Raw genomic sequence first — 23,527 nt, 5'->3', positions numbered from 1 at the left:
CCAGGGAGGAGATTGCAGAGCCTTTGGCTTTGATCTTTATGTCATCATTGTCTTCAGGAATAGTGCCAGAAGACTGGAGGATAGCAAATGTTGTTCCCTTCTTCAAGGGGAGTATCACAAACCCTGGTAATCATTGACCAATGAGCCTTCCTTCAGTTGTGAGTAAAGTGTTGGAAAATGTTATAACAAGATTTATAATTATCTAGAAAAGAATAAGATGAATAGGGACAGCCAGCACTGTTTTGTGAAGGGTAGGTCTTGCCTAACAAACCTTATTGAGTTCTTTGAGAAGGTGACCAAACAGGTGGATGAGGGTAAAATGGTTGATGTGGTGTATATGGATTTCAGTAAGGTGTTTGATAAGGTAGTCTTTTGCAAAAAATAACGAGGCATGGGATTGGGGGTGATTTTGTGGTTTGGATCAGGAACTGGCTAGCTGAAAGAAGACAGAGGGTGGTGGTTGATGGGAAATATTAATCCTGGAGTTCACTGACTAGTAGTGTACCGCAAGGATCTGTACTGACATCACTGCTGTTGGTCATTTTTATAAATGACCTGGATGAGGGCATAGAAGCCAAAAGAGAAAATGCTGGAAAATCTCAGCAGGTCTGGCAGCATCTGTAAGGAGAGAAAAGAGCTGACATTTTGAGTCTAACTGACCCTTTGTCAAAGCTGGAGAAATAGGGAGGTATTAATACTAGGCTGAGAGATGATGAGTCATGGCTCCAGAAGCAAAGGTAGCAATAAAGAGGTGATCATGACAGTGCATAGAGAGCTAGGGAGATTAGGAGCTGTGAATGACTGTGAGGGCATAGGAGGATGGGTTAGTAAATTTGCGAATGACACTAAGGTCAGTAGAGTTGTGGGTAGTACTGAAGGATGTTGTAGGTTACAGAGGGAATAGATAAGCTGCAGGGCTGGGCAGAGAGGTGGCAAATGGAGTTTAATGCAGAAAAGTGTGAGGCAATTCACTTTGGAAGGAGTAACAGGAATGCGGAGTAACAGGAATGCAGTGTACTGGGCTAATGGTAAGATTCTTGGTAGTGTAGATGAGCAAAGAGATCTCAGTGTCCATGTACCTAGATCTCTGAAAGTTACCACCCAGGTTGATAGGTTTTTTTTTAAGAAGGCATATGGTGTGTTAGCTTTTATTGGTAGAGGGATTGAGTTTCGGAACCATGAGGTCATGTTTGAACTGTACAAAACTGGTGCGACCACACTTGGAGTATTGTGTACAGTTCTGGGTCACCGCATTATAGGAAGGATGTGGAAGCTTTGGAAAGGGTTCAGAGGAGATTAACTAGGATGTTGCCTGATATGGAGGGAAGGTCTTGTGAAGAAAGGCAGAGGGACTTGAGGTTGTTTCTTGTTAGAAGGTTGAGAAGTGACTTAATTGAGACATATAAGATAATCAGAGGGGTTAGATAGCATGGACAGTGAGAGCCTTTCACCTCGGATGGCGATGGCTAGCACGAGGGGGACGTAGCTTTAAATTGACGGTCATAAATATAAGACAGATGTCAGAGGTTTCTTTACTCAGTAGTAGGGACGAGGAACACACTGCCTACAACCATAGTGGACTCGCCAACATTAAGGGCATTTAAATGGTCAATGGATAGACATGTATGAAAATGGATAAAAACAATGACTGCAGATCCTGGAAACCAAATACTGGATTAGAGTGGTGCTGGAAAAGCACAGCAGTTCAGGCAGCATCTGAGGAGCAGTAAAATCAATGTTTCGGGCAAAAGCCCTTCATCGGGAATACAGGCAGAGTGCCTGAAGGGGGGAGAGATAAATGAGAGGAGGGTGGGGGTGGGGAGAAAGTAGCATAGAGTGCCATAGAGAGTGGAGTGCTGAGCTGGAAGGTTGGAACTGGGGTGAGGTGGGTGAAGGGGAAATGAGGAAATTGTTGAAGTCCACATTGATGCCCTGAGGTTGAAGTGTTCCGAGGCGGAAGATGAGGCGTTCTTCCTCCAGGCGTTGGGTGGTGAGGGAGCAGCGGTGAAGGAGTCCCAGGACATCCGTGTCCTCGGCAGATTGGGAGGGGGAGTTGAAATGTTGGGCCACAGGGCGGTGGGGTTGATTGGTGCGGGTGTCCCAGAGATAAAGCACTCTGCGATGAGGCGCCCAGTCTCCTCAATACGGAGACCGTATCGGGAGCAACGGATGCAATAAATGATATTAGTGGATCTTCTTTTCCACCTATCCACTCCAGCCTCCTCCCTGACCTATCGCCTTCATCCCCTCCCCACTCACCTATTGTACTCAATGCTACTTTCTCCCCACCCCCACCCTCCTCTCATTTATCTCTCCACCCTTAAGGCACTCTGCCTGTATTCCTGATGAAGGGCTTTTGCCCGAAATGTCGATTTTACTGCTCTGATGTATGAAAATGGAATAGTCTCTGTTAGATGGGCTTCATATTGGTTTCACAGGTCAACGCAACATTGAGGACTGAGGGGCCTGTACTGTACTGTACTGTACTGTACTGTGCTGTAATGTTCGATGTAAAGCCAGGAAGGCACTCTGAGGAGAATGCTTTGTAGAACCTTTCAACGGAGCCAGTTTTTGACTCTCACCATCAACTCCTCAGTGTTCCATTCGGCTTGGTCTCAGGAAGTATATTGGAAAAGCTGTTCCATGGCCAGAAATTAAAAATAATACCTGGATCAGTTTAAAATCCCTGCTGAAATTCCAAAACACTGACTCTTGTCACTGCTGGAAGTTTCCTGTCCCACATTTGGGAAGAAGAACACTGTTGGTTAGTGTTGGGAAGGACTTTCCTTCCTTTTTAAGAAAGTCTCTTCTTCCCAGTCTGTAACTAAATCCAGTATTTGTGCAGGAATCTCCAGATATGTGTGCTCTTAATGGAAAGACATTTATGGTGGGGTTCATAACATTGAAGGTGATTGGCTTTTTTTTATTTCAGAAGAAACTAGGATTGAGCATTTTCAGTTTAGCTTGCAAGATACTGTGGTTGAGTTTAGAAGCAGATTTAATTTCTTTTTGAGGAGGAGTTCAGGATACAACTTACTTCAGTAGAAGAGTGTAGTTTGGAAATTTCCCAATCTAGGAGAGTGGTTAGCAATCTGCAGGTTCGAGCTAAGTTTTTTTTAGAACTCTTAGGATTTGGAAAGGACTCAGTCCACAGCCAGGAATCAGTTCAGGAGAACCTAAAAAGTTAAAGTAAGGATGTATTTTTCTTTGTACTTGTCTCTGTAATGGGGAGTGTTGGGAAATAGGTGCACACGTTTTGTGTTTTAAGATAGTGTGTATATTTAGCTTGTTTTTATTCTTATGTAATAAACCTACTCTGTTAAAATCTGCAGTCTTGTGTGAGTATGTTTCACCGACTCTTGTTAACTAAACAACAAATAAACACATGAACTAACAAGCCACCTCTCATTCTGGCCTCTGACTTATTCAGTAGTACCATCAGCCCCACACATACATAAGGAGTATCTTCCAGCCCTATGACCGCTTTCAGCCATTTGAGTGGGATCCACAGTAATGGTCTTCACTGTGTTGGAAATTCAAGAAGAATGCATGGGGCAGCTTTAACTACTGTTCATGGTGCTTTTTAACCTTTGGCTGCCAACCATGAAAGCGTTTGGGGTAGTGTGCTCAAAGCTAGCTACCGACAGAAATATATTTTTACCCCCTTTCTGCCCCTACCCCCCCCCCCCCCCCCTCCCTCCTCCCCAAAAGAAAGGGAAATGGGCCAAATTCTGGCAAATGGGACTAGGTTAGATTGGGATGTTGGGTAGGCAAAAAGAGTTGCACCAAAGGGTTCTGTTTTCTTACTGTACGCCTGTAACTCTACTCTCTGTTCTGTTGAACAATTCCATATACTGTTCAACCTGTATTCTCTTCGATCCAAAACCAAAATCCTTCCCAACGTCTTTGAGACCTTCAGTACGCAAATGATATTCCTACGTATGCTCCCTTCAGAATTTGATCTCCTTTGTCCTCATCGCTTTTTGACATATGCAAGAAAAATAGGCTTGTCCAAAAACACAAAGAAGGCTAAGGTCCTCTGCCAACGTCACCATAGCAAGCCCCACCCCATCCTGACATTTGCTAAAGATTGATGGAGTATTCTGAAAGAGTACAAGCTAGTTTCATTACTTTGTGCCCATCCTCGCCCAACAAAGGCAGAAATGACAAACTAATTCATTGTCTCATTCAGTGCATCAGCCTAACTTTCAGACAACTGTGGAACAGAGTTTTTGATGGTCAGGATCCCAAAGCTAAGGTTATGGGTTATGAGGCAGCAGTGAATCAGAGTCTTGGATAACCTATAATACACCCCTCTAAAGCAATGGTGAAGTACCACTGGTGGTACATTCACAAGGTTCACCCTCTGAGAAGGCAAGATGAGCAGTTCAATAGTAACACTCGCTTCCAAACCAGCTTACCCAACCTCAATGCACTAATTATTCAAAACAAGGGACCTGCATATATGCCTGACACTAAATCTTAAAGTTCTACTTGGAACTTGGTCAAGGCAGGACGACAGCAAATGCTTCTGCAGGGTCTTCAGAGCAATCCTGAAACAGTCAAGTATTCCTGTCCATCCATGGCAGACCCTGGTTATAGACTGACCCAAACTGAGAAGACTCACTCAGGAAGGCATGGAACACATTGGGATACGTTGGGAGAATGCAGTCATGAAAATCTATGTAACAGGACCTACAGCAGCCTCCAAACAAGCTTTCCCTTCATTCCTTTAAGCACCACCTGCTTCATGTGACAGAGTCTGCAGATTGTGTATTGGACCCAATGATCATTTCAAAACAATCAAACACCAAATGGGGGCAAGTGAAAAGAAATAATGGCAGGTATAAATGAGGAATATGCAACTGTATTTTCTCTAATGTTCAAGTATATTTCTAATGATTGCATTAATATAACCATCTCAGCTATGAAGTGATGCAACAGAAATTGCATCTTGTGTACTGCGTGCAGAAAAACATACCATGTGGATTCACTGCAAACAGCCCTTATCAAATTAACTTTTTATTGAATTGGAAGCTAGGATCCTGAGCCTAAATCAAGGGAACCAAGAAGGTATAAGGTGCAAATTGGAAAGGATATATTGGGGAACCTTGCTAAAAGGATTGAAAGTGGGTTGGAAATGGTTCTTATTTAAAGAAAGTGTGTTTGAATTGCATTATTAACTCATGTCTAGTGCAAAAATATGGCTATGGCTTACAAAGAAATTGGGCATAGTATTAGATCCAAAGAGAAGATGCATAAAGTCACCAGAAAAGGTAGCAAGCCTGAGGATTGGGAGCATTTTATAATTCAACACAAGAGAATAAAGTTTGATCAAGGGGGAATAAAGAGTATGAGAGTAAAGTTGCAAGGAACATAAAAACTGACCACAAAACTTCATGTACTTAATGAGAAAAAGATTACTAAAGGAAAATGAAAGTACCTTATAATGTGGAACAAATGTGACAGAGGAATAAGCACATGATTTGATTCTGTCTTCACAAGAGAAGACGTTAATCTCTTACAAGTGTGAAGGGATCAAGGGTCTAGTGAAAAGGCAGGAATGAAGGAAATTTTTGTTAGGAAAATGGTGCAGAAACGTAATGGGTTTAAAAGCTGGCAAATAACCTATATCCCAGTGTACTAGAAGAAAGGCCCTGGAATTATTGGATACATCAGTTGTCATCTTCCAAGATTTATAGATCCTGGAGCATTTCCTTCAGCTTGGAGACTGGTAAATGTAGCCTTACTATTTTAAAAATGGTGGGGAGGAAAACCAGAATTACAGACCAATTAACCTAATATCAGCAGTGGGGAAAATACTAGTGTCTTTTCCAAAAGACATAAGAGAATGCTTGGAAAGCATTGATGGGATTGGACAAAGCGATCGTGGGTTTATGCAAGGCGATTCGTATTTAACCCATCTGCTGGAATTATTTGAGGATATGACCCAAAGGATAAGGGAGGAAACAGTGGATATGTTGTATTCTGGATTTTCGGGAGGCTTTTGATGAAGTTAGTGGGCATATTTAAAACACATAGGATAGGGAGGCCATATGTTGGTATGGTTCAAGAATTGGTTGACAGACAGGAAACTGAGGGCGGGGGGTGGTGGAGATGGATATTTATCTTTGAATGGCAGGCAATGACTAGATCAGTGGTTGAGCTGTTCACTATATATAAATGATTAGGATGAGGGAACCAAATGCAATATTTCAAAATTTACTGATGGCATAAAACTGGGCAGGGTTAAGTGCGGTGAGAAAGATACAAGGAGGCTTCAAGATGACTCAGTAGACAAACACGGTAGGTGCAGTACAACATTGCTAAATGTGAACTTGTGCAGATTTGCAAAGTGTGAAAAAAAATTCAGCAGATAATTCTCCACGACTGTGGATGTCAAGTTGCTGACTATATCCAAGAAAGAGGTAGATACCAAACATTTGGATTTTAAAGGCGTCCAAGGAAATGGGGAGAAAACATGGAAGTCAGATTGAGGGTCAGGCGTGATCATGTTGATTGCGGAGCAGTCTCAGTGGGCTGAATAGCCTATTGCTCGTTTCTACGCAAGGGCTGTGGAGGTGTGTTGGTAGTGAATGTTCTGAGCACAGCATGCATCTTGGTTCATGGTGAAACATTGCAGGGCCATTTTCCAGTGTTTGTACAACTGTCATGACTTAATTATCTTCAAGTTACCCTCCAAACCATTGACAGCTAATTGTAGAAACCGTCCTTTCCGTCTTGTGTAGAGTAGAGGGTTGGGGCATCAACGCTGACAAGGTCGACAAGCCCATTGGATGTGTGGAGTCAAAGTGAGAAAATCTCCATCCCATTCTTGCTAGGCTCTACCATCTTCAGCAGCAAGTTCTTCATGGCAAAGTCTGGGAGAACAGAACACTGATGATGCACACCAAGGCTATAGTTTATAGGGCTTGTGTCCTCAGCACACTGCTGTACGGCAGCGAGACCTGGAGCCTCTAGTCCAGCCAAGAGCGGCGTCTCAACGCCCTCCACCTTCACAGCCTGAGACACATCCTGGGCATCAAGTGGACTGACCGAGTCACCAACAATGAGGTCCTGGCCCAAGCCCAGATACCCAACCTCTTCACCCTGCTCTGACAATGCCGTCTCTGCTGTCTGGGCCATGTATACCGCATGTCAGATGGGAGACTCCCTAAAGACCTGCTGTACGGGGGAGCTGGCCTCCGACGAGAGCACAAGGACGGCCCCACCTTTGTTTCAGAGATGTTTGCGACAGAGTCCCGACGTCACTGAACATGGACGTCGAGAGGTGGGAGGATATTGCAAGCGATCACTCTCACTGGAGGCTGGAATTACGCAGAGGTCTAAAAAAGGAGAGAAACCGAGGCTTGCTGCTGAAGAAAAGTGCACTCACTGACAAAACAGCAGCACCAAGACAACACCGGAGGACAGCGCCTTCAAGTGCAGTCGCTGCAGCTGAGACTGCCAGTCCCCTGTGGGCCTCTACCACCACCATAGGCGCTGCTCTACAACAAAGACTGAAGCAAGACTTCCCAGGCTCAGGTATCGTGAGACTAACAGATGCCACCAAGAACCCTCCAAACCACTCCCCATCCTGACTTGGAAATCTATTGCTCTTCCTTTGGTGTTGCTGGGTCAAAATCTTGAAATTCCTTCCCCTTGTGGGTCTACCTAAAGCACTTGTACTGTAGCAGTTCAAGAAGGCAGCTGGCCACCACCATCTCAAAGACAACTAGGGACGGGCAATAAATGCTGGGCCCAGCCAACAAGGCTCATGAGCGATTAAACAAAAATTATAATGGCTCCCCTAGTTGCTCCCCTTAAGTCAGTGTCTGTTGTGAGTGGCAACCTGACAATTGGAAAAAAGACAATGTATTTTTGTCTTAAACAGCTTGACCATTTTGGCCTACTGAATTAGAGCTTCATGGGAAAAGTGAACAGCTGGTTTCTACTATAGCTTTTCCACATGGTGACCTAATGATCTCAGCTTCTGGAGGAGAGTGATGGGAAAAGTCTGAATTGCAGTAACAATAGGATGTCTTTGTCCATCCCCACTAAATAGTCTTGAATGTTTTGGTGGATGTTAGAACACATCTCCAGTTTGGTCTTTTATATTGAGGCTGAAGCAGTGTTTTTGATTTTGGGCCTGACAGCCATTGACAAATCCAAGCCTCTCATTAAAAGCAAAATATTGCAAATGTTGGAAATCTGGAATAAAAACAAAGTTTTAGAGAAACTCAGTAGGTCTGGCAACATCATCTGTGAAGAACAGCAGAGTTAGCATTTCACTTCATAGTTTCCATGCCAATCAATGTTACACCATATTAACACCTTGTGAACTAGTCTCGCTCTAGTGTGAGGCTATATGTCACTGTCTTTTCCACTGAATGATTTAACTGCTCAACGTCAATGCAGATGGATGATCAAGCTGGTTTGGACTTGCCAGCCAGAATCTGAATGACAGTTGGGTAGATGGAGTGAGCTATTTATTTTCCACTGCTCCATGTTTCTGTATTCCGCTGGTTTACTGTAAAGGTCAGCAACCTGGATTTTTCTGGGGGTGGGTTTTGTTTAAAAATAGCAAGTGGCAGACATTTTCAGCAGTAATTGCTTCAGATATTTTTCTCGTGTTGCTGGGTAACCTATCGAGGTATTCCCTCCAATGTAAGTTTTCACTTTTGATATGCAAGGTCAAAAATGACTCTCTTGGACATCCTCATCAAATTCAAAGGGCTTCCTTAACTCTTAAAATAGCATAACAGTGCCGCTTCTATTTGGTCAATTTAGAGCTTTATTTTGAAATATGTCACTTGTTCCCACAGAGTTTTGCAGGCACGTTAGGAGGGAAAGGTGATCTCTGATATTGCTGCCACTAATGAACTGTGTACTTGGAGCTACTACAAAATAATACAGTCTGAGACTGTGAGATCTCTTCTGGAGTACTGTGTACAGTTGTGGTCTCCCAGTTATAGGAAGGATATTATTAAGCTGGAGAGAGTTCAGAAGAGATTTACCAGGATGTGGCCGGGTATGGAGAGTTTGAGTTATAAGGAAAAGCAGAGTAGGCTGGAACGTATTTCACTGGAGTGTAGGAGATTGAGAGGTGACCTTTTATAAAGGTTTATAAAATAATGAATGGCAGGTGTTTTTTTTCCCTAGGGTGGGGGATTTCAAGACCAGGAGACTTATTTTTAAGGTGAGAAAGATGCTTAAGAAAGACCTAAGCAATTTTTATTTTTACAGTGGTTCGTGTGTCGAATGAGCTTGCAGAGGAAGTGGTGGATGTGGGTCCAGTATTGTTTAGAAGATATTTGGATAGGTATATGAATAGGAAATGTTTGGACACATATGGGGCCAAGTGCAGGCAGGTGGTACTGAAGGGCCTGTGTCGGTGTTGTATTACTCAGTAAGAAAATATCCCTGTAGCACTGTACTAGGTGAATGGTATTGTGTGAGGTACGAATTACTGTCTATCTTCTGACAAAGTAGTATATGTCTACTGATCTGCCCTTTTGCTTCCAATTTCATTTTTCAGTGGAAAGGAAGGAGGGCAAGCCATTTATAGCAGGGGTCTTCAGTTTGTAAGAGCATAGGATCAAGAAGCTATTTGACCCTTTGAATCTGATCCATAATTCAGTGATAGCTGACCCAGCTATGGTTTCAACTCCACTTTTTCGTGTTTTTCACTATCCTGATGCCTGAGTTTTTGCTTCTGGGAAAATGGTGTTTGAATGTATGATGTGTGCATAAAATAAACCTGTTTGAAGCTAATTTGATTTGATTTATTGTCATGTATTCCTAAGTGAAAAGCTTTGTTTACAAACAGTGCAGGCAGATCATAGTAAGCAAGGACAGCCAGATCATAGGATGGAAAAGAAAACTAGAGGTATACAAGGTTACGTTGCACATGGCATGTGCTAGGCAAGACCAACATTAGCAAGATCAGCATTATTTGAAGTTAGAGAGTCATGCGTCAGTCTAATAATGGCAGGGAAGAATCTGTGTGTGTGTGTGTGTGTGTTTCAAAGAGATTGTAGGAGAGCATTGCTGGGGTGTGATGGTTATTTGATGTTGGCAGCCTTTCCGCAGCAATGGGCCATGTAAATGGAGTCCATGGATGGGAGGTTGTGTTCTGTGACGGTTTGGGCTGTGCACACCATCTTGTGTAGTTTCTTACAGCCCTGGGCAGAGCAGTTGCCGTACCAGGCCATTATGCATAGGGACAGTATGCTTGCAATGGTGCATCTGTAAAAGTTGGTGAGGGACCTTATGGACAGGCCAAATTTCCTGAGCTGCTTACTTATTAAACTACCAGGAAAATGACCTTCCCTTGCAAGTAGGCAAACTGACCTGTGGTAGGGTGATAGCACTGTTTGTTTGTAATGCTATTTATTTGCTGATCCTGTGTTTCGAGATGGCTACTTTCTCCAATGACCAGAAACCAGAGGGTTAGATAGGGTGGACAGTGAGAGCCTTTTTCCTCAGATGGTGATGGCTAGCACGAGGGGACATAGCTTTAAGTTGAGGGTTGGTAGATTTAGGACAGATGTCAGTGGTAGTTTCTTTACACAGAGTAGTAGGGGTGTGGAATGTACTGCCTGTAACAGTAGTAAACTCACCAACTTTAAGGGCATTTAAATGGTCATTGAATAGGCATATGGATGAGAATGGAATAGTGTAGGTTAGATGGGCTTCAGATTGGTTCCACAGGTCGGTGCAGCATCGAGGGCTGAAGGGCCTGTACTGCGCTGTAATGTTCTATGTTTTAAATGCACCATACCAACTGGAGTCTTGCCAACATGCGAATTGGATTTTCCCCCCCTTGTGTTTTGTTGTATTACTGGCAACAACGACTGAAAGTTGTGCCCATTGCTCCAGAATGGCAGATGAAAAGTGCACGTACTCTTTTTCATGCTGTGGCTGTGCAAAAGGCTGTTGCACAAACTGTTCACAACGGTGAAACTACAAGCAATGTAGTGGCTGCATTTGCCTGTCAAACTCTGTGAAGAATGTGTTTGTGGAGTTGCTTTTAACATCCCCTCAGGATCCAAAGACTTGGCAAAATTAACTTATCACTGTTCATGTTTGTTTTATGTCTCATTTGTCAAGTCTTGAGCAACATCAATGAAGCTGCATTTTTTTTTCAATTTTCTTTTGGTGAGGAACGTTGATGCTGGCAAGGTGTTTCCTTTTTGGAGGCATTTGTAACACATTCTTGTGTGTTACCAAATTAATTGTAGCAGGCTAATACAAAATAAGTAGTTTTTAATACTGTCTCAGAAATATGGCTCACACCCAAATATAGAGTGTCTTTACTGCAACCAGTGACATTTCCATTTTCTGTTTTATAATGTTTATCGTTGTAGATTAAAAACCAATTTTGTCTCTGTGTATGCAAGATACTTAACAGTACTTTGTTTAAAAAAGTGAGGGCTTCAATTCCATTTCAAAAAGATCATGATTCCCTACTAGCTTCACAGAGGATATCTAAATAATTCCTTTCTATATTCTTAAAATTGTTTTCATTTGGTTCATGTGTCTGTAAACTAGTTTTTCACAGCTGTAGTGATTTCTACCACGATTGCTCTTTGTGGCAAAGCATTCCTTGCTCCAACAATTCTGTGCAGCGATGTTTGTCCTAACCATTTTTAATATGCTGATACTTGACATTGACCCTTGTTAAAGGAGAGAATCCTTCCTTTGACAAATATTTTATTGTAATGGGATTTTGATATCTCTCTTGGACGTTCCCCTCAATGGACTCAAGAGTTTCTGATCTCAAGTCTATCTTGACATTAGTTTCTCATCCGAAGTACCATCCTGATGTGTATGTTTCCCTCAGAGGCTTTTAATGGGTTTTCTTTTAATGGGATGTCAGAAATCCACAAGGTATACTGTATAACGTGAACATCGTGGTGTACATTTTTAAGGTTGTTTCTGGTCCTTTTGTAATTTTATCCCTCAATCAAAACTCAACATACCATTGGCACTCTCAATTTTATTTACCTGAGCACTCTGGTTGCTAAAAGCTTCCTCTTACCAAGGATAACTATAGTACATGGCTGAATTGATTGCACCCATTTCCCAATAATACTGCAGTATGTGCTCCCAACTGACAGCAGGCCATACTTGATTAACATTTTGCCCACTCAATAACCATATGTCAGTCCAGGACATCATACCCTGTTCTTTCTATTCAAAAGGTCTACTAGTTCTCCTAAAAGGAGACCTCCCTTTCTCTAGGAGGGATTGTCCCTGCTAATCACCCCCACCCCTCTAAAAATGTAATGTTTTGTCTTTTGTGATTTCTTTCTTCAATCCTCCCACTGAACTATCACAAGATTAATGCCTCTGCATCCCATCATACTGTGCTTGTGTTTGGCTCTAACTTCAAAAGGAATTTTAGTGTAGCTTTTTGGTCCCTGGAGCTCCTTCAGCACAAATGTTAAATTACTTGCTCCCCTTCCCTTTGTGAATGTCATTTCTCAGAGAGCTCCTAGAGGTTGTAGGAGGAGCTCAGTAACAGCTGCTTGTTTTGGAGAAGAGTCAGAGAGAGGTACAGCATGGAAATAGATCTTTTGGTCTAACTTCGTTGAAAGCATACAGCCCATTCATTAAGTGTAGGATGATGGCACGGCATTCCAGAAGATTATTGTCACTTCAGTACTCAGATTCAAATCTGTTTACCTGCAGCACTGAGAAGATTCCATCAAATTAATCTTCAAGTACCTCAAGACGGAACTGCTAAATGATTATTATGTCCAAACTTGATTACTGTGCACATAATCCTGTTTATGCGCAGATAAAAACTGAAAGAACTGCAGGTGCTGTAAATCAGAAATGAAAACAGAAGTTGCTGGAAAAGCTCAGCAGGTCTGGCAACATCTGTGCAGAGAAATCAGAGTTAACGTTTCTGATCAAGTGACCCTTCCTCAGACAGGAAGGGTCACCAGACTCGATACGTTAACTCTGATTTCTCTTCACAGATGTTGCCAGACCTGCTGAGCTTTTCCAGCAATTTCTGCTTTTGTTTCTGTATATGCACAGGATCCGCAACTGATGCCAACATTCTGAGGAATAAATTCCTGCATGAGTTGGGCTGATTCTAGATTGATGGTTAGTTGTTGAATCTACAAGTTTTTAAAATGTTTTATCTTGCTGCACCAGGACCCATTTGTCTCTCTTGAAAGGATTTAATCTCTTAAAGCTGGATTCTGACTCCGCCATTACATAATATTAAATGCTGTGATAAATAGATATTTCCAAATTAAAGAGCTTAGGTGAAGAAACAATGCAAGGATTTTAAAACTGTAGGAAGTAAGATAAATTGTCAATCCGTCACTCGTCAGATTCTGCATGTTGAACATAGACCAATGTAAGCAGTGCTGTTGTGTTTAAATTCCAGATGAGCCTGCAGAGGTAAGGGTCCTGGATGTGGTTACATTTTCAGGACCATAGCAGTATAATGAGCTTGGCATGGCCACATTTGGTTACATGACAGTGAAATCTGTTCCTTTTTCTCTGTTTTCGACAAGCTTAAACTCTCAGGTGTTATAGCAGTTTTACTATTTAAAGTGGTTATTAGTCCAGCTTAGGTAAAGTTTTGTATTTCTAGTTTATAGAACATTCCAGCTCAGTACAGGCCCTTCAGCCCTCAATGTTGCGCCGACCTGTGAAACCAATCTGAAGCCCATCTAACCTGCACTATTCCATTTTCATCCATATGTTTATCCAGGGATCATTTAAATGCCCTTTAATGTTGGTGAGTCTACTACTGTTGCAGGTAGGGTGTTCCACTACTACTGTCTGAATAAAGAAACTACCTCTGACATCTGTCCTATACCTATCACCCCTCAATTTAAAGCTATGTCCCCTCGTGCTAGCCACCATCCTCTGAGGAAAAAGGCTCTCACTGCCCACCCTATCTAACCCTCTGATTATCTTATATGTCTCAATTAAGTCACCTCACAACCTTCTTCTCTCCAACGAAAACAGCCTCAAGTCCCTCAGCCTTTCCTCACAAGATCCCCCTCCATACCAGGCAACATCCTAGTTAATCTCCTCTGAACTCTTTCCAAAGCTTCCGCATCCTTCCTATAATGTGGTGACCAGAACTGGCTGCAAAACTCCCAAGTGCAGCCACACCAGAGTTTTGTAAAGCTGCAGCATGACCTCATGGCTCCAAAGCTCAATCCCTCTATCAATAAAATCTAACATACCATATGCCTTCTTAACAGCCCTATCAACCTGAGTGGTAACTTGCAGGGATCTGTGTACATGGACACTGAGATCTCTCTCCTTATCTACACTACCAAGAATCTTACCATTAGCCCAGTGTTCTGCATTCCTGTTGCTCCTTGCAGTGTGAATCACCTCACTTTTCCACTTTAAACTCATTTCATTTGCCACCTTTCAACCCAGCTCTGCAGCTTATCTATATCCCTCTGGAACCTGTAACATCCTTCTGCACTGTCCACAACTCCACCGACCTTAGTGTCATCTGCAAATTTAGTAACCCATCCTTCTACGCCCTCATCCAGGTCATTTATAAAAATGACAAACAGCAGTGGACCCAAAACGGATCCTTGTGGGACACCGCTAGTAACTGAACTCCAGGATGAACGTTTCCCATCAACCACCACCCTCTGTCTTCTTTCTGATCCAAACTGCTAAATTACCCTCAACCCTCTGCCTCTGTATTGTGTACAATAGCCTACCGTGGCGAACCTTATCCAAACCTTACTGAAGTCCATGTACACCACATCATTTGCTTTACCCTCATCCATCAGTTTGGTCACCACCTCAAAAAACTCAATAAGGTTTGTGAGGCATGACCTACCCTTCACAAAACCATGTTGACTATCCGTAATCAATTTCTTTCTTTCTAGATGATTAGAAATCCTATGCCTTATGATCTTTTCCAATACTTTACCCACAACTGAAATAAGGCACACTGGTCTATAATTACCAGGGTTGTCTCTACTCCCCTTTTTGAACAAAGGGACAACATTTACTATTCTCCAGTCTTTTGGCACTATTCCTGTAGACAATGACGATATAAAGATCAAAGCCAAAGGCTCTGCAATCTCCTCCCTGGCTTCCCAGAGAATCCTGGGATAAATCCCATCCGGCCCAGGGGAATTATCTATTTTCACATGTTCCTAATGTGCCGGTTTGGATTATCCTTTTATGTGTCTCTGGCTGCCCTTGCTTAAGGTGACTGTTTCAGAAATAAAAGACATGTTCAATTTTAATATGAAAGACCAAGAGAGATTCTGGATAAACTGGTCAGCTGATCTATGTTTTAAAATATTATTTTTTGTTCCTGTTCCTGCAGGAGCAATTTACAGCTTGTCAATTATCCTTGCTCCAACTATTCACTCTTTCCTGTAAATTTGAGTCTGTGCCCAATTTTGTCAACTGGGGAGTATATTTTCACACTTAACGCTACAATTCTTTTGGGATTCCATTCCTTCAAAGTGTAGTGAGATTGCCAGCTGCTTACTAAGAAAGTTTGTCATGTTTGTTAGCCTCGGATCAGCAGTCCGGGCACTTGCTACTTATCCTCGCCATTTCAAAGTTAAGTCTGTGTCTTTCTCTCAGGACTAGCTATTCAAAGTCCTCACATACGAACAAATAAAGACTGCATTTCCACAATACAGTGATTTTATTTTCAAATTTTGAACAAAAACATTATCTTGTATAGAAGAGGTTTTGTGTTAGCTAGAATTTAGTACATTCATCCTTCCATTTGTATTGGAGGATGCAGGGGTCATCCTCAGTTTAATCTGCAGTTTTGATTGCATGCTTTGAGTTCAGGTGTGTATGAGCTTTTTCTTTGGGGAAGTGTTGTGTGAGTGACTGGAGGGGTTGGGGTCACATCTGAGAAGAGACCTTAGTAGAAGGTTTACTCACCACTTCAACTGCTGAGGTTGATTTCATGTTAAATATGAGAGATTGGAGGGTAAAGTCAGTAAACCACTGTCCATTCAGTGCTGGGACCTTGTCTCTCATTTACAGTTATCTGACACAAAATCTCTTGTAAGTTCTAATATAAAACATATTTGAAAAATCTTAAATAAGCTGATGATTAACATGGGTCCACAGTGCACAACCAGTCACATATTGGCAATGTATCAGGCCACCGGAAAGTTGGTATAGAGAATGGAACAATTTCACACTTAATGCACTGAGGAATGGCACTCTTGGGAAGACTGTTTGGCAGAGTGCCAGGCACATTGGTCTACATTTAACCATACTATACCTGCCATGGAAAGCGAATAGCTGGCAGGTAGTACTACAAATGGAGTCATGTTCTATTTTTCAGTGTTAATATCCTGAATCTGAGGTACAAAAGATGCATATTTTTAAAAGAAAGTAAGATTATACAAATGCATATACCATTGCCAAATTGGGGCATTTGACTAATTGTGTCTGAGATTAATCAGTTGAAGTCAGTCTCCTGCACCCTATTGATGAGAGTGGGGTTAAGAAGCTGAAGTATTTGCAAGTAGGTCTTTACAATGGAACCTATTCCTACTTGCAAATACTTCAGCATTTATGTAAAAATCAAGTATAAGAAGTTTACAATGGGTAAAATAAGTACACGCTTTATAAGCCTGACTATTAAGAATCAAACTTCCAGCAGCACTGTGGTTTTTAGCGTCATACTATATGGAAACAGACCCTTCGGTTGAACTCATCCATGCCAACCTTCGTGAGGTGTTTGCATTAATACAGTGTTTATTCAAGTCTGTTGCTTGATTCTAACAAGTTGTCAGAACATGACCCAAATAAGCAGGTAGAATGTAAATACCACCTACTTGAATCAAACTGGATGTGAATTTTACGTGGTTATTAGATTGTCACTTTATTTGAGATTTGAAAGAACTTCCTTCTGATGGTAATTACTTTGGATTAAAGTCAGTACTGTTCTACAAATGCATAATAGAATTCAAGCTCCAATGTTTTTGAAGGATATTTGCAATTTCAGTCTAACCTGTGCTGCAACTTCTGTCATTGGTGCCCCTTTGTCTAGCAGAGAAAATGCTTCTGCAATGTCACAATCAATTTAAACGAGATGCTCAGTGTAGCTTTGCACATATCCAACAGCACTCTGATCCATGGACACAAACTCTTATTCAGTGTAGGTTTGAGGGATAAGCCAAAGAGAAGTCAACCAGTTGCATACACAGTCCACTATGTACTGCTTGTTCTAGGAATGTTTATGAGCCTAGCACTTAACTCCGTATTCCTGCAGGACTGATTTGCTGGTTTGCTGGGTCACATGAGAGGACATTATGTGTCCATGTAATGTGCAGGCACAGGCTGAGATTCATTCCCTGATGGATGTAGCTGATCCAGTTGCACTTTTATAGTAATCTGGAACTTTAACTATAGTTTTTTTGATTACATACAAATAACTAAGGTTTTCAACTTGCTGCTATGATATTTCCAGTTCAGTACCATAACTGTCACCACCTTTGTATTCATTGAACCTCTTTTGTGGTGTGCATTTTAGTTTTGAGGATTTTAGAACTGCTTCTCAGCTGGTTTGAAAGCTGAACTTTATATGAAAGTAGTAGAGCTGCTTCAGTATTCACGCAACCCCTTACTTGGTGTCAGCAGTAGCTCAGTAGAACGGAGTTGGAAGAATATGGGTTCCAATCTGACAGAGACTCTAGCATATATAATTAAAATTGATACGAGAAAGTACTAGAGAAGCTATTTTTCAGATTAAACCAAAGCCCCTTTTTCCTTTTCCCTGGATGTTAAAGATCCAAGGGTACTGTTTGAAGAGCAGGATAATTCTTTGATATCTTAAACAGTATTAATCTTTCCCAAATTCTCCAGAACAGGTTTCCTTATTATTTATCTCATTGCCGTTTCTCACCACCCAACATGATTAAGCGTTGAATAATTATCGACGATATCTCCAAGTCCGTTCGTCGTCAGGGTGTATATCATGGAAGCTCAGTGTTGTTTCATTGTCACATTTCCCTACATATAGGAATGTTGATGGTTTTTTTTTGACACAATGTGATGTTTACGTTCCTATACAAATGCAACTTCTTTGTTTCTGCAACTGATTCTTTTTGGGGTGAATGTGATCCCAATAACAAGACTTTGAGTGCAAAACATTAACAATCATGAAACCAGCCAGCTATGTATTTTTAGCTATCAAGGTAGATTTTTGGCCCCATCTACAAGCCTCTCCACTCACCCATGCAGTACCATCTTTATCTTTGAGGGGAAAGTAGTTGTGAACAAAAGCACTTTACTAAATTCCTCTCTTCTTGATCCTGCTTCAACCAGTGATAGATAAAGAACAGTGCAGCGCAGGACAGGCCTTTTTGGCCCTTCAAGCCTGTGCTGACCCATTTTGCCCTTCTATGCTAAAACTGTCTTCACTTGCAGGATCCAAATCCCTCTATTCCCTTCCTGTATTCATCCAGGTGTTTCTTGAATGCTGCTTTTGTAAGTGCTTCCACCACCCCCTCTGGCAGCATGTTCCAGGCACTCCCCAACCTCTGTGTGAAACACCTGCCTCGCACATCTCTTTTAAAGTCCAGCCCCGCACCATGAACCTGTGTCCCCTAGTAATTGACTTCTCCAACCTTGGGAAAAACCTCATACTTTTCACTCTATCCAGGCCATTCGCAGTCTTAGAAACTTTCTCAACCTCCTGCATTCCAGTGAAAACACAACCCAGTCTATCTAGCCTTTCTTCATCGCTAAAATCCCCCAGACCAGGCAACATCCTGGTAAACATTTCTGTACCCTCTCCAAAGCATCTACATCCTTCTGGTAGTGTAGTGACTAAAACTGTCCTCAATATTCCAAATGCAGTCTAATTAAGTTCGATAAACCTGCAGCATAATTTGCCTATTATACTTAATTCCTCTTCCAATGACGGTAAGCATGTCATAGGCCTTTTTATCTACCTGTGCTGCTACCTTCTGTGATCTGTGGACCTGCCCACCCAGATCCCTCTGACTATCAATACTTATAAGGTTTTGCCATTGTAGTTTAATTTCCACCTGTATTTGACCATCCAAAATGTATCATTTTATATCCGTCCAGAGTTGTTGGAATATATGTCCATATTATGGGAAGAGATATTGAATTTGGGTTCTTCTACATCTGACGTTATTACATTTTGTTGGTTGTTGCTGCTTGTGTATGTTAAACTTGTATATTTTGGAAACCGATGTGATTCCATCCTCCTTTTACACAGGATCTTTGAAAGAATGGATTAAGAAAGTATCAAGGTGGTTTGCACCCCAAGTGGAAGATGCCTATCTCCCAATGAACCCAGCAACACTGGAGCAAGGAACATGGCGAAGTGAGGGAACGAGTGTTGTGGAGGGAAGAGCTTGGTTGCTTTCTCACAGCACGTGGCAAAGTGTAGAAAGGTTACCATGGTAACTGTCATCACAGAGCAGCTACAGAAACAAAGTTTGGATGACCTGACTTGTAAAGCCTTTAATATTAATTTGGTAAGAGAAACATGCACAACACCTATGAGCTCTTTTTTGCCATGTATGCAGTACATTGAGGTCAAGATTTCTTTTCAATGCCTGTTTTAACCTGTTTGAGAATTTTGCAAGTGTCCGTAGGTAAGAGCTGAGAATAACCACAACACTTTGACAGCAGTCACTCAGCACAACCAGTTGTTGCTAATGGTATTCAAGAGAGAGCTGCTTGCCTGTAAAATAGAAACCTTTGCATTTAATTACAAAATGAAATTGCTGAAACTGAACAGCCTGTATGGTGGAGAACAGTGACAAACATAAAATGACACCATTTTGGATCTATTTTGTCCCATTGCACATCAAATGATCATGCTGTCCACTGTGAGGCATATGGAAGAATTGAGTTTCTCAAGGGACCTCTGAAGTTGGTTCTGTTAGATTGGAGAGGAACTAAATTACTGCCTTTTTACTTTCTAATCTCCTCTCAGTCTTTGTCATACCATCCTGTTGTCTTCTGCTCTATTCACACATTCTATACACATTGCTTGTGGTTTTATTTACATACACGCTGCGGCCCTGGATAATGAGTCATCTTCCTTCTGGTAATCTTGAGTTCTGAAGAGACGAAATTGGAAGTCTTGAAGCATTTTAACATAAAGTAGTTATTTAGACAGCTTGCTCTCTGTTTAATAAAGCTGGCATACAGTTGACCTTGTATGGCAGTGGTTTTGAAATTTCATCTATGGGATATTTTTGGCATCCCCACTCTTGGGGACCGCAGCTCGAATTCTATTTTAAAAAATGCTAATTCTCCGTAAGAAAGGAGAGCCATTGTTGCATTGCGCATGTTCAAATGCGCATAGGTAATATGAAGTGAACTTGAAAATCTATAATTTAAATACAGAAATCTTGATGGACTCCCAGGTTTCCTTCATAGCCCCTCTTTAAGCCCCAATAAATCTTTCCTTCCTGCTATTAATAGGTTTTTCAACTTCTGTGCTTGACCTGTTCATGAGGTGCATTCACTCAGGAAAGTCTTAGCCTGGATGGTAAAGTCTCATATGGTGTGATTTCTTATCCACGTGGTAAATTTGTGTTGGTTTAAATAGCAAGATTCTACATTGGGCTCTTTTGTTGGAGAGTAACCTGATGTTTGTGAAGTTGAGAATCTGGGCGTGTAATACTTTTTTACATATTGCATTCAACACGTCCTAGGCCTAGCTAAGGGTAATGCTTCCTTTGAGTTGTTGCAGTGTGCACTAGTCTTGCAAGTTAGATATAAATATTATATGGTATGTATTTGGTATATAGTGTGGATCTGCACCAAATAATTTAAAACTGGTTTGGCATTATCCTGTTCTTGCATTATGTGATCAGATCTTTACTGTAAATAAAGCTAGATGATACTGAGATAGTCTGACTAGTGTTCTGTGAATTGTCTAGCACAGTCCATTCATTTTGTTTGATTGAAAAATACAACTGCCTTATTGTAATATAGAAAAGGGCAAGGATACTCCTATATGATGACAGATATCCTGCATTTTTCTTTTAATATGTAAGAGTCTTAAAAAATATTTTTGTTTATAAAAATAGAAAATCAGTTTTACAATAAAATTCAGCACAGGACACATTGTTTTCTATCATCAGACTGTATTTGAACCTGTGTTATCCAAAGCCTATAAACGCAAAAGATTTTAGTGAAAAACTTTCATGCTGTCATACTATTGTCATTTGCTCCAATATTGATTGGAGGCTCTTCTGCCATCTGTATTAAGGATGGTACCCAATCTTGAAGGATAGAGAAAATGTTTTCAGGCACTCCAATGGCCTCATTGAAAAGGGAACAAATTGACAGTTTTGTTTGGGAGAGACTTGCCACAAACTATGTGTGTGTAGCATCACCTCATTGAACAGGTTGCAACACAGTCAAAAAACGATTTCTGTGGATGGTGATGAGAAGTCAGTGACATTGATTTGCAGAGTATGATTTTGGTGAGTGTGACTACGTCAGGCTGTTGTTTGACTTATCTGTGGGATGCCTCTCCCAATTTTGACACGGCACCATTTTAGCGACGAGGATTCTACAGGATCGATTGTTACTTCTGCCTGGGTCTGTCTAGTTTTGTTATGGTTTGACACTTTCTGTCACAGCCATTCGATAGGATGTCTTGCTAGACTACTTTAGAAGGCAGTTATTATTGCCCGATTTGAAATGCCAGGACCTGTGCCACTAAGGTACTACTTTTATTTCACCAATGAATACTTTGGGACTTTACAAAATTTTGTGACGAAGTCCCCAAGTCTCTCTACTGAAATGTTCTGGTCACAGAGATTCTGTTAATTTTTCTAGTCAACACCAACCAACCAAGGTGGCCCCCTCACAGGCTGTCCTTTTGCAGGGATAAAACACAAATGTAAGTCTGTTAGTTTGTATAGTTATATCAGTGACCACTGATGGTCTTACACAGAGACCTTTTTTGTACATCAGAGCGAATGAATTTGGAATTTTATTCTTTGAACCAAAGTCATAATTGCAAGGTGTGCCACGGTCACTCACTCATGCTTAGGTTGAAAACAATCTTAAATGCTGCTACAGTTTGACACAGACAGGCTGACCCAAGTGTCAATTCACAATCACAACAATCATTGCTTTTGATTTTTGGACAAAATCTTTTTAAATCAGACTGTACTGCTACTAGCTAAATTTACCTTGGATGAAGACAGGGTATCCATATGGAATAGCTGGATTTTGTTTCCTATATTCTGACGAAGATGGATAAATACAATGAACTCCAGCAATCTATCCATGAGCAGGCAGCCAGTGATGTACATATATCAGTAGCTGTTGATATCGCAGAAGCCTTGGCCTACTGTGCTGCTTAGATTGGTGCCTGGAGTTTGTTCATGGTAATGATTTGTAAAGAGTGCACAGATTAGATGTTTTCCCTCCAAGCTGTCTGTTAGTTTCTGTCAGTGAATCCAAAACATAAGGCCGTTGGACAGTTCAGCTGAAGCCAGTTCTCTGTTAGCTACCAGACTGTCCTCATTTGGGGTTAGTCAAAATTAAATACTGCACTGAAGGACAGGTATGGAAGTGTCCAAAACCATTACATAAAGTTAAGTGCCTGGAAATGAATCTAGACTTGTACTCCCGCACCCCACCCTACCATTCAGTCTTTATTCTTGTCTACCATTTTCACTGGAAATCCCTATTTCTTGGGCATAAATATTTGAGGAAAATCTGCATCTCAAAGCAGGTTAACATTATAGGACAGCAAGCATGAATAGTTGAACAGAATATAACCGTTATCTTGACAGACTCAGTAAAAATGTTATATTGCAAGTGAAACATGACTGCATGCTTTAAAACATTTTTAAGTTTTCTTGTGGGTGTTGAAGAACAAGGCTGACCTTGGTGGGGAAGCTGGAAAATCTATATCTGTTTCTGCAAGAGGTAGTGTTAGACTCATCTTAGATTGAAAGCTGTGTTTCTAGATCTAGCACAGATGCAACATTTTTTTTTATAACCACAGGAACCAACCATAACAGTCGAATAGAGCAAGCATCAACTTAGGCAAGTATATGAGCATCAAACTGAAAAGAGTCCACCCAAGCCTATAGTGGCATGCACATTTTCACATTGACTTTGAATTAGTATAGAAAGTACTCCCACACAAAAGCCCAAACGTAGGACAGGTTAAATCTGTTAACTAATCAGTAAGGATATTATGAAGCCAGTTGGTGCGTTGACTTGTTAAAGCCCCTACCTAGGAGACTCTGAGTTATCATCTCCAGGATGCATCATTTTGAGCAAATAACTTTAACTTGAAAGGGTTCTGTGGTGCAATGGTAGTGTCTCTGAGCCAAAGGGAATCTCAGCACATATTCATTTCTTATGCTCAAGGATCTAGGGTAAAGCAACAGACATCTAACAGACAGTGAATGAATTCTTTACTGCTACTGTTTTGCAGGAAAGAAACCCAGATGGGAAGAATAAGCTAATTCTGTGGCTATTCCCTGGCATTCATCAATCAGGCTTCAATTGACCG

The 23,527-nt window shown here is 41.3% G+C and overlaps 1 protein-coding gene across 4 annotated transcripts in view; it reads left to right on the top strand.

The window, feature by feature from the left end:
• Nucleotides 1–23,527, top strand: part of fam53c (family with sequence similarity 53 member C) — a 134,858-nt gene that overhangs the window by 34,595 nt on the left and 76,736 nt on the right. For all 4 annotated transcript variants that reach the window (XM_072591172.1, XM_072591173.1, XM_072591174.1 and 1 more), the window contains exon 2: nt 19,241–19,502. In XM_072591172.1, the coding sequence (XP_072447273.1) occupies nt 19,425–19,502 (78 nt within the window). In that variant the 5' untranslated portion in view covers nt 19,241–19,424. The remainder of the gene's footprint in view (nt 1–19,240; nt 19,503–23,527) is intronic.

The sequence above is a fragment of the Chiloscyllium punctatum genome, chromosome 20 (genome assembly GCF_047496795.1).
Source record: "Chiloscyllium punctatum isolate Juve2018m chromosome 20, sChiPun1.3, whole genome shotgun sequence".
NCBI classification, from domain to species: Eukaryota; Metazoa; Chordata; class Chondrichthyes; order Orectolobiformes; family Hemiscylliidae; genus Chiloscyllium; species Chiloscyllium punctatum.
The sequence above is the reverse complement of the archived record's forward strand: the minus strand, read 5'-3'. Positions and strand labels throughout refer to the sequence as shown.